This window comes from Brachyistius frenatus, unplaced genomic scaffold (genome assembly GCF_029030835.1).
Source record: "Brachyistius frenatus isolate BFR_SWC_R1_liver_20210118 unplaced genomic scaffold, ASM2903083v1 Contig_27, whole genome shotgun sequence".
Taxonomy (NCBI): Eukaryota; Metazoa; Chordata; class Actinopteri; family Embiotocidae; genus Brachyistius; species Brachyistius frenatus.
In genome coordinates, this window is record NW_027210626.1 from 3,284,580 (window position 1) to 3,296,604 (window position 12,025).

General features: G+C 36.5%; 1 protein-coding gene across 1 annotated transcript; it reads right to left on the reverse strand.

The window, feature by feature from the left end:
* Positions 1-5,179: 5,179 nt before the first annotated feature.
* LOC138620858 (olfactory receptor 13C8-like) lies at positions 5,180-6,106 on the reverse strand. The gene has a single exon (XM_069698443.1). The coding sequence runs from the start codon at positions 6,104-6,106 to the stop codon at positions 5,180-5,182; it is 927 nt and encodes a 308-aa protein (XP_069554544.1).
* Positions 6,107-12,025: the final 5,919 nt, after the last annotated feature.

A 12,025-nucleotide genomic window follows, 5' to 3' on the forward strand; every position in this document is an offset into this window, starting at 1 on the left:
CTCTTTTTTTTTTTTTTTTTTTGTCACCATCAAACAGCCCACAATCCTGGTTTTTTTTTTTTTTTTTTTTTTGTGCATCTTTTGGATTAAAAGGCTATACTGGTCCCTGGGCTGTAATGCCCAGACTGGTGAAGTTACTCTCTGCATATTATTGATTATATTCGTTATATTACAATTTGAATGTACTTCCTGTCCACTCTTTTCAGACTTTTTCAGTGGAAAAAAAAACTGTTACAGAAAAGACTAACGAGTCAAACTGTGGCCCTCTCTCCATGCTGCAGCAAACAGGTCCAAGGTTCGCTCCCTGCAACAGCCCCACCCTCTGACTGTGAATTCATTGATTTGGGACGCCTGGATTTTACATGTACATTTTAAGTAACTCTGCTTTTAGCGAAAGACTGAAAAGCTTTAATTCACGTGTTAGACTTTGCAGGGTACAATCTCATCTGTTTCAGTAGGAGGAATTGTTCGTCATCTACACCTTTTGTGCCAAGTGGCTGCCCAGAAATCAAAACTTGTTTTCAGTTAACTTGTTAACTTTTATATATATATATATATATAAATATATATATTTGTTCCTGTATTGAATGTTCACTCCGAAGGTGAATGAAGTTACATATTGGTTTGCACAGCTATTCTTAGTGTTAAAAATGACTGATACGCAGCACATTGACCTGGATCAAACATTTAAAGAGACCACACATACACACACACACACACACACACACACACACACACACACACACACACACACACACACACACACACACACACACACACACACACACACACACACACAAAACCTCCTCCTCTGTAATTGAGACACAACAGCTCATTGTTTGTCTCTGTGTGTGGTCTCTCCACTGTTGGATTCCCTATTAGAAAGACTTTTTGAGCTTTTAATTCACCAAAAGCACTTTTTCATAGATCCAGATTTAATCTGGGAGTGCAAATGGGTGACTCTGGATTTTTGATGTTATTTTATCCCGGACAAAGGTGACTATACACACTTGTACTTTGCTCGTTGTAAGTCAATTCGCCTTACTCCCTTATCGTTTCACTTCAAGTGTTAAACGGTTGTCACAAGCAGACTGAACATTTTAAGTTTTTTTACCAAGTTATTATTTTAGTGTCTTGGCTGCCCTCAAACAAGTCTTCAAAAAAAAAAAAAAAAAAAAAAAAAAAAAAAAAACCCACAGAGAAACTGCATGTATTTATTTTGAATCTGGAAACAGGAGTTACATAGGATGCTCTAAATTAGGAAAATGCAAGGAAAGAGGTCAGAGGTCATAACCATATGGGAAAATTTGTCTCCAGCAGATCTGGGACAGACTCACTTCAGTTTAACGGGTTACAACAACAAAATGTTCTCTGTATCTAGAGGAAACTTTCACATGAACTCGAATAGTCTTTTTTTTTTTTAAGCAACTTAAATACAGTTGTGGAAAAACTGTCAGCTCTTATCATTTAAATTATAGAGTTTTAGGATTGAGGATCCTTGTTTACTTTCTGTAGTGTTTTTTTGAAATCTGTGTGGAAATGATTTGTCCCCTTGGTGAGCCACTGTTACTAGTAATACTCTGGCCATTTGAATTGAATGAGAAAATCACAGTTCACCTCCCAGACTAGATAATGAAATCAGCAGGAGACCTTGTGGGGAAGCAGAAAACATGTTTTTTCCCCGACTGAGTCAGCTGCCAGGCAGCATGTGTTTGCCAGGAGCTTTTGTTTCTTGTCATATAGTGCATATAAACAATGAATGGGAACACTCTGCAGCAAATGAGGGACAACTCACAGCTTTATGACCTGATAGACTCGGTGTTCTAGTTATTTTAATTTGTAGAGCTGTGTCCTGAATCCACATATTAATACTAAAAATGCATACTTTTGTACCAGTCTTCATAGTATACTTTAAAGCAGTTTGTATATAAAACATGCCAACTTTTCCCACGTGAATGTACAACATATCTCAAAGTTTGTGTCGCAGTTAGGTATCAGGTCAACACTTCACTACACTCATCCATCTTATTTTTTACTCAAGAAGGCAAAGTAATTCTGTGACACTCTTTCATACAGCTGAGATCTGCCAGGATCAATGACACCTTGTACTGTTTTCAGAAGGAATATAAGTGTTTGTGTCTATTTTTATCACAACATATGCAAACTATCAAGTAAACACAGAGTCAGATTTTTAAAGGTATAATGTATTTATGGGGGATACTCTCTTTTTTGTGTCTTTTTTTTACCTTTTTTTAATTATTTTGTTTATGAGTTAAGCCGGTTGTACGTGTACAGTTTGAATAAAATTGATAAAGTTTGTAATGTGTTGACCCCTGTGATTTGTGGTCAGAGAAGAGTTCAGCAGTGAATTCTTGACCTTGGAAACAACAGTTGACAAAACAATCTCAGTGGATGCTGGGTGCAGATTGTTTTGTCAACACGATGTGTGGTGTTTATTGTTAAATAAATGCTGGCAGCTCATAAGCAGGGATTTGCCTTCACATCACAACCTCAGAGGCCTCGTTCAGACTGTTAGCCCAAATCTGTTTTTTTTTTTTGCCGAATCCAGATTGTATCTGGATAAATATTTTTAATACTAGACGGTAAAAAAAAAAAAAAAACGACAGCAAATGGATATAACCACATTTGGAAGTGGTTTGAAAAGCAATTCCAATTGAATTTTTCTACAATCTGGATGCTCTGGTGGCTCACACCAGATTTCATGGTCACACAACAATGATGACGTCATCTTCAGAGTGACAGAGTGAGAGGAATCTTTGCTACCACGAGCAGAGTGCTATTAGAGAGTAGACATTTTGGCACCATGGAGGACAACGACAACAACAGTCCATAGACGGACGCCAAAATGAATGGTCTGCTGGCGCTTTGCTCCTGTTTTGGAAAGCGCCGTCACCAGTGTAGCTACATTTGTCACCCCAGCAACCAATGCAGTGATGTCGGGACACACCAAATCTGATCTGCTCACTTGCAAAATAACAGTACGGACACAGATCTGATTTGAAAACAAATCCAATTTGCCTGCAACCTGAACAAAGCCAGAGAGATTCTTTTTGGGCTGCAAATAACGATTATTTTTTACTATCAGTTAAAGTGTTTATTATTTTTTTTTGACTAATCAATTAGTTGTTTAGGCTTTAAAGTGTCAAGAAATGGTAAACAATTGGTCGACCGGTGTATCCTAAAGCACAAGGTAAAGTTCATAACCAAAAGATGATCAGTTTGTTATCATAGGGGACTTAAGGAACCAGAAAATATTCACATTTAAGAAGCTGTAATCTGAATTTTGTTCATTTTTTTTTTTAAATAAAAAAAATTGTCAAAATGGTTTTTGATTATCGGCAACTAATTGTGAACACAGTTCATATACAAAGAATAACTTGACTCCTTTCATTGGCAGTGCTGTTTTTTTGTTATTATTCTTAATGCAACACAATAGGACGTTTTGCTGCTTTGATTCTACTCGATCAAGTTTTTCTGGATTAATGTTGTCTGCTGTCTAACTTCACTTCATGCCACATTTGTATTGCTTTTATATTTTCATATTGTTCACCAAAACTGGCCCCATCCCCAAACAGATCAATGTAAACCTTCTGACTCAATTTCAGAAGTGAGTGATGATGTTTTCCAGTCCAACACCAGCTATAACCTCCTTTTCTGAACATGCGGTATGAATTTATGATTCTGCAGCGTCCTCTACAGGCAGACAAACGAAAAGGACACAACTGGTTGATTCCAGGGGGAGAATCACTGCTGCAGATCTGACAAGGCAGCAGCACCTCATTAAAATGTACTGAGGGGGATTATACAGCCACAACACAGTGTTGATAATTAGCATCCATGCTAATTGAAAAATATTCCACTCCAGACCTCATAAGACTAGTTAGAGCTCCATTAATTACATATTTGTAAACACGACAGATAAACACTGACCTCTGGTGGTCACAACTACTACATGTACTGCTTTGCTGTCATGTTAAGTCATGTCAACTTTACATTTATCAGAAGGTCATGTTAATTTACAGTTTTCTCCATTATTGTAAGACAAAATGTTCCGTGTTTAGAGTGGGTGACACAACAAAACTGGATTTACAGTTGCAAGCAGCAAGTTCCTGCTCCAAAGTGTGCTGTCTTCTCAAAACACTTCACACAATTAAAACCACATGATGGTGTTCACGTTAAAAGAAAACCAACGATACTCATCCAAGATGGCAGCAACAACAACAAACGACTTTGATCCAAAGCATCTAATAAATATTTACACATGTAATGAGTGATGATAAATACAGTGGGGGAAAATGCATCGTGTACGTTTGTGATTAAATCTGTACAGAGACATTTCATTTAAATCTCACCAAGTGTAATATTCTCACAGACAGCTTGATAAAACAGTTTTACGTTGTCAAAACTTCAGGTGAACAAAAAAAAAAAATGCAACAAACAATTGGTTGGTTTTCCTGTAACCTGTTGCAGTTTGAGAGAAAATGTAAAATATATTTAGTGGCCAATTTTTGATATGAACATGCAATTGAATTTATCATTGAAGAAACATGACAGAAAATTGATGTGAATGCTATCAGTAATAAGAACTTGAGCTCTACTCGAGAAATGAGCCTGTTTATTTACTTAAAATGACTGTTATTATCAAAATGTATTGTACATTTTAAAAATACTGTGACCAAATGATTCATTCATATGGGGAAGTGTTTGGCTGTAGTATATTGTTTTGGTAGGCAGATGCTAAAACAATACTTAACTGAGAGTTGATCATCCATGGAGTAAAAGAGAAATCCGTTGTTGCATATCACTCATACAGTCGGGGAGATTTTCTGCAATGTTACTGATACAAAAACATCCACATCGCACTAAATCTACTTTGCACCTTTTTGTATTTTGTGCACATATTATAAATATATGATGTGCAGAGCTTTCTAGATTCTTTCTCTTAGCAAATCTTAAACCAGAACTCAGAGACAAATGTTTAATGTTATTGGTACATAAAAATCCACATAGCACTAAAACTAATTTGCACCTTTTTGTAATTTTCAGACATAATTCCCTTTGTCAATAAACTTTGAACCACACCGTGGAGACGAAGGTCCAACGTTACTCTCCTACAGCGAAGAGATGCTCTAAAACAAGACTTGCTGAAGACAAATATTTATTTTCTATCAAACAGAAATCTTTTACAAGAATGCCTTATCTTTGGTAGCTTCAATCCGTACATGAAGGGAGTGACCATAGGTTGACAAACAAGAAGATACACAGATAAAATGATACGCATGTTATGTGGTAACTGAGAGGCTTCAAACTTAGAATCAACAAAGTGAAAAATGCAGCCAAGAAACAAGTTTGACACAGAGACAATCTGAGGAGCACAAGTGGTGACTGCTTTTTGCTTGTTTTCTTTAGATGCAGTCAGACAAACCATTAAAATATTCATGTAAGAGACTGAAATGAGTACGAATGGGACTACAAAACTCACAAATACATAAAATATGTCAGCTATGTAGCTATGTAGGGGAACTGAACAAGCAACTTTAGCTACTAAGGAGTGGTCACAAAACACTTTGTCAATGATATTTCTACAAAATTTCAAACCAATGATGAATGAAAAGGAGAGTATAAAATTAGCAAATGAATACATCCACACAAGCACAATGATCAGAAATACCCTCCCTGTGCTCATAATGACATTATAGGATAAGGGATAACAGATAGAGATGTATCTGTCATAGGCCATGGCTGCTAAACTGCAGAACTCCACAGAAGCACATGTATAGATGCAACACATCTGCAGAAAACACCATGACAGGGTCACTTCATGGCTCTCTGACAGCATTTGGGAGAGAATAAGAGGATACAGTGACGTGCTGCCACCTATCTCATTCACAAATAAACTACAGAGTAGTATGTACATCGGCTCATGCAGCTTTTTGTCCACATATATGACCACAATGAGTACTGTGTTGGCCACACATATAGACAGGTACCATGACAGGATCATGCTAAAATACAGGTATTTTAACTCTCCTATGTTACCATAGGCAGCCAGCACAAAAGATACAATCTCACTTGAGTTCTCCATGTCTGTGTGTCTGTCTGTCTGTGTGTCTGTCTGTCTGTCTGTGTGTGTGTGTGTGTGTGTGTGTGTGTGTGTGTGTGTGTGCGCGCGCGCGCGCTACGGGTGTCACACAGAGAAACAGAGACAAGCTGGAGAAAATAGCTCAGTGAACAAGAGTAAGCAAAAACTCTTCTGTACTCTTCGAATGCTGTTTTAGTCTTTCAAAACTTAATCCTTCTTCTCAGCAGTTGTGTTTCAGTCACACGTGATAAAATAAATGCAGATACCAAGACACATAGCAGACAATAAAAATTCACATTTGCGCAAAAGATTCAAACTCAGAGATATCCCAGTTGTCAAGGTATACAGGACAACATGAGGGCATGCAGTTACCCTCACAACTGCTATACCGAAGCCTCTGCTTACATTTATACAGCTGAGGTAAAGAGGTGAGGAGAACGCAGCAGATGGGTTGGGCTGAACGAGAAAGGCAACGCTAATACAAGCTGAAAATACTTTTTTTTTTTTAAAGACTTTTCTTTTTCTTTATTTTTTTCGTGGCACACACTATTGATTGATTATTTTTATGATTGCACCACGCATAAACACTATGCCCAGCCAAAATAGGTTTACAAGACAGTAAAGACACTAAAGAAAGTACAGTACAGATTAGTAACAAAAAAATTACCAGAGTAACAACAAAAAGTTCAAAAATCTAGTGATTTTAAACAAATAGATCCATCTGATGTTTTTTCCAAGCTTTAACAACAAATGTAAGCAATTTATAAATGATAAAAACCCAACCAACCGTTTCATTCTATCATCAGTGAACCAGAACATTTCTAGGTTTTAAACCTTTTGTCAACATATATATTCTTAATTATCAAAAAAGGACAAAAAGAAACTTGCTTCCTTCTCAACTTCTCTTAAAAACCAATATAAATCACATAATCTGTTGTCCTCTTTGATATTTTTTAATCTACCAACTTTAAGGGCCAGAGGAAGGACTGTGAGGAAGGACAACTGTGCCACTAAGGATCTTTGGTTTCTTGATAGATCAGGCCCAATTTTTTCCTGATTTAAGTGTTTGTATGTGTGTTGAGTTTGTAATTTAGGATTTATAGCAGAATATCCGTTGAAAATTTGTCTTTATACATAACAAGTAACTTTCTTCTAATTGGTTCAATATTGCATGATGAATTATTGTTTTACATGTATTGTAATTCAAATACCCCAAAAAACAGTTTGAAGCTGTGCAGCCCATGGAGAGTTTTGCAATTTACGCCAAAGAAAATCTCTTCTTACTGACCTGCCAGTTTTCTGTCATATTCGGCAAACAGTTCCACAGTCCTGTCGTCATTTCACAGGTACCCTTGTTTTAATTTAATTGCAAGTGCAAAATTGTTAAATCATCACACCACAGGTCTTACCAGATATCATATAGCTGGAGAGGAGCATAACCTGAGTGGTTCAAATTTCTTTAAAGAAGTCCATTGAATTTCCATTGGAAGATATTCCATTTTAGAGTTGTGGAGTATCAAACATAGTGAAATTGCTCCATTAAGAATGTATTCATGGTAGAATTCATTACACAACAGTCCCATTGAGTGTTTTATCTCCAAGTCAAGCCAAAAGTGGAAAGTAAGATACAACAACTACAATGTTGATTTTCTGCTTTCTCTTGAATGTGCTCTTCCTAATTGTGTTTGAGAATAAAGCAAACAAAGTTTTTGAATGTTTCCAATATCCAAAACTAAGTACAAGAATCAGCAGGTCACACTTTAAAAAAATCTGAATGTGCCAAGAAAGTTGCAATGGGTGCATTTCTATTAACGACTTTTCTACTTGTTGTTTTTATGTGATGGTTGTGTGAAGACTGGAGAGAACTGTGTGAAAAGTACCAGACAGCATTAAACGTTAAGTGAAAGCTTTTGAAGTTTTGATGGCTACAACACGTCACTTGCAGTTTTTCAACATGACTGGCAGAGCTGCATCAGTACAGCAGAGAGAAGCAGCGATGGTAGACAGTGTTCATACTGACCCCTGGTGGCTACAGCTAGAAATAGATGCAGGAGCAAAATCAAACCCTCTCAATATGTCAGCAACCATATTTCTCTAAATCAGATTTGTATGGGTGTTTGGGGATTACACTTTCTTCATGATTAAAATATGGAAAAAAGTTTGGTTTGCATGGTGTATGGTACAATCCTGTCGGCAGTATTTTTGTTACTGTTGCCACCATAGTGTTTGAGAATTTACGTCCTCACACATGACAAAACACAAAGACACATCACAGTGCAGTCTTGGCCCATGTCCTTGAACCAGACCTTCCTTCCGTAAAATGTAGGTTGTCTGTCTGCGAAGGGAGGAGGTCAGGGGTGGTTGGATGTGTCAAAGAGAGGACTTTCACCCAGAAAACTGCTGTTCCTGTCCCATGACGAAAGAAAAGTCAGACTTTTTGTTACATAATGTATGTCACGTAGCTTTCATGATGATGTACTTTTTTTTTTTTTTTAACCAAAAACCATGACCTTGATATACTTTCTCTCTACCAAACACAGCAGCAGAAGTGTAAGCAGTTTACCTCTGAGTGATGCTGTCACTTGTCCGTCGTCAGTAATTCCCACCTGTGGAACATGAGGTTCCACCTTGTGTACGCAAGAGCTTTGCTGTAAGACCTGACAACTGCACCCAAAGCCTTTGTTGAGATTGCAGGAAAATCTGATTTGTTTGTCAGAGATCTTTAGGATGGGCTGTCCGCATTGTTAGTCGCAAATGAGCAGATCAGATTTGGTGTGTCCAGAAATCACCAGCCCATCTGCATGGGTTTCTGTGGTTTCATGTGTTTTTTTGTTGGCCAGGCTGTCAAATATCAATGTGGATATGACAACAAACGGAGTTGGGCTGGCAGTCTGACCAAGCCCTAGCTGGCCCGTGTACAAATTGTCTGTTAGTTTTATTTTATTACAAACATTTATTACATCTACACATTACATCGCATTACAATCAAGCAAAAAATAGTTGGTAATCATTAATAATATTTTGGACTAAACACTTTTCCTGTGCTTTGCTTCAAAGATTACGCACCATCAAGCAGTAGGATTCGGACTATTCAGTCGAAGATTTTAACAGGCAGGATGAGTGGAATTTTTAAATAGCTGGAAAGTCCAAAAACAGTCAAGAGGTGAGTAACAACACCAGAGAGCTGCAAGCTGCAAACAACGGTTTCTCCCCTCTGAAGAGTTAGTGTTATTTTTTGAATTTTAATAAATGTATTTTTTGATTTTGAAACCATAGTCTTATTTTGTAATTATTTATGGTTATTATGGTTGAAGTAAGCGCTAAGTGGTAAATAGGTTTTGAAAGTTCTGAAAAGTTTGAAAACCTCTGCCTGATGTTGTTACTTACAGGAAAAGCTCTGGGACTTTAACATATAAACAAACATCTGTTACATTGAAGCGCTTAAATGTTATAATGCCCCTTTTAAGTAGTCGACATAAAAGCACTTTTAATTTCAAAAAATGTATTCAAGTGTCTTTGAAGATGACTGTTTAGTTTGTTGAAATTTAGTTACATACACATTGAAGGATAGTCAGAAAATTTTGTTTACTTACTTGCTACTTATATAAATAAAAGTAAGTAATGTAAGGCACCAGTCTCAATTCAGCACTAAGACACACTTATACTTTAATGAAAGTTGAACTTGACTAAACAGTGGCCTCAACACATTTCCAATGAGAGTAACTGATGGGATCAGTCCATACCCATGTGATTACCATGTTATTGAGTTTAAAAGACAATCAAGATGAGCTGACGCAGCTCTTGTCTGTTGTGATGCAATGTCACAGATTAAAAAATACAAGTAAACATAACTAATGACCAGAGGGTCATTAGTCCACTATATCTCTGTATCCCCAGGACATCAATTTATGGTAGATGTTTTGCTCAGGGACCGAGATTTCCGCTCAGATGTAATTGTGCGCACATTCCCTCTATGCTGGGAGAAGGCCGTTGATGTTAGGTACTGAGTGACAAAGAAAAATGTTGTATGGGGGCATTAGATATCTGTTTTTTACTCACATTTATTTAAAAATGGTTGGCCAAAAAAAATTGTTTATATTTATATGTACCATGTTATCATGTTTGTTGAAATGCAAGTCTCGGGTTTATCACCAAAAGTTTATAAAAACTACATGCTGTACTTTTTTGCATAAATGATTAAATGTTTATAGTGTAAACAACAGGTTATAATGTAATAGCTATAATTCCGACAAAAAGTCAATCATCCAAATAAATTTGAGGCTAAAACTTAACTTTTGTGATCTTAGACGGACTGCAAAGTCTTTTGTGACAATGCTGAACTTGGAGGAGCCTGAGAGGACCAAAGAGGAGACAATGGAGAAAGTTATCTTATTAGCTGAGCTGTCCTTCTAAGGCAAAGGTGGGACGGGCAAAGCTTTATTGACCTTTAAAACAGGGGTGACTCAAATACTAAAGAAACTAAATAGTATTGGTTTCAAAACATATAAAAATGGAAAAAAAAAATCTATTTATAGAAACAAAACATGGTTTTAGTGAATTTGAAGTTGTTATAGTCCATGTTTTAAGTGGACACAAATATAATGAAGGAAACACAAGCCCAGTAGTTTAAATGTATCAATCAATGGCATGAGAAACAGGAAAGGTTTTGAGTAAGAGTCGAGGTTTTTTTTTCTCCAAAAATCGCTTAGAAGGGACAGCTAGCAGACCATGCATCCTGTAATAATCCATAATCAAACAGAGTCTTTGGAGTCTGATGCAATGTAGGTTTATTGAAAATCAAGGGTCAACCCAAGAAGTCCCATGCTGTCCCATGGGCGTCATGAGTCCTATTAACGTAACACATGTCTGTCATAAATCCAATGCATTACAACACATCATTCATGAACCATATTCACTATAATTGAAAATGCACACTTCTGATCATCAGCTACTGTTTTCCTGTACAGTGACACAAAGGGTCCTGTCATGTTTGAGTGACCCACTGACACACTGACCCTGTGACTGACCTGGGACTTGACACAGACAACCCAGCACTTTGTACAGTGAACTACATAAAATCAATAGTCCTATTAACTAACATTTAAAGATTAATATTCAATCAAACTGGACAATATACATATTGATAAGTATATATCAAGTAAAACATATATAGGCGAGTATATAGACAAAGGTTTCACACAGACGAGCACACAAAGAAAAATCTCCGACACGCTTTTCAAGATACTCAAAGATGTTTTACATGTTAAAATGGTCAAAAACAACATAATAAAAGTAAGAATCACACAACATTAGTCGCAGTAGTCCTCTCTATGGTTACCATAGTTGTGTAAACACTATATAACGCAACATTTTACTATATCGTTAAAAACTGTATCATCTCCTTGTGTTTCTGTTTTGAAAATATACTGATATATCTAAAAAAAAAAAAAAAAAAAAAAAGAAGTCAATATACTGCCCAGGAATAACCCTTGGGATGTGTTTTAAACATTTGTTTGGTTTATTTACTTTTGTATCTTTAAAGTCACCTAAATAGTTACGGTAAAATAATATGAATACTACTTTTACTAATAATACTGATACTTGGTATGACAACGTTATCTAATTGTTCTGGGGATGGGGAGTGGATTTAACTGATATATTTTTTGACATGACTTCACCAGGACAAGAATAAGTTGATTTCCGTTGTTTGGTTGTGTGAATGAAGCTCTGGAGATCTAATGACTTCTGATTGGCGTGTGGCGATATTCAACAAAGAATAAAAGAAGTTGCATAGTTTGCCGTAAGAGTGGTGGTTGATTCCAGCCGTCGTCATAATATTGTTTTTCTTATATATCGACCTGAGGATAATATAAGCAAGATATAACCATCTAGTTACAATAGGTAAGCAACGAAAACAACGAA

Excerpts from the sequence above, each read along its gene's own strand:
- LOC138620858 (XM_069698443.1), bottom strand. The coding sequence starts at position 6,106 with ATGGAGAACTCAAGTGAGATTGTATCTTTTGTGCTGGCTGCCTATGGT.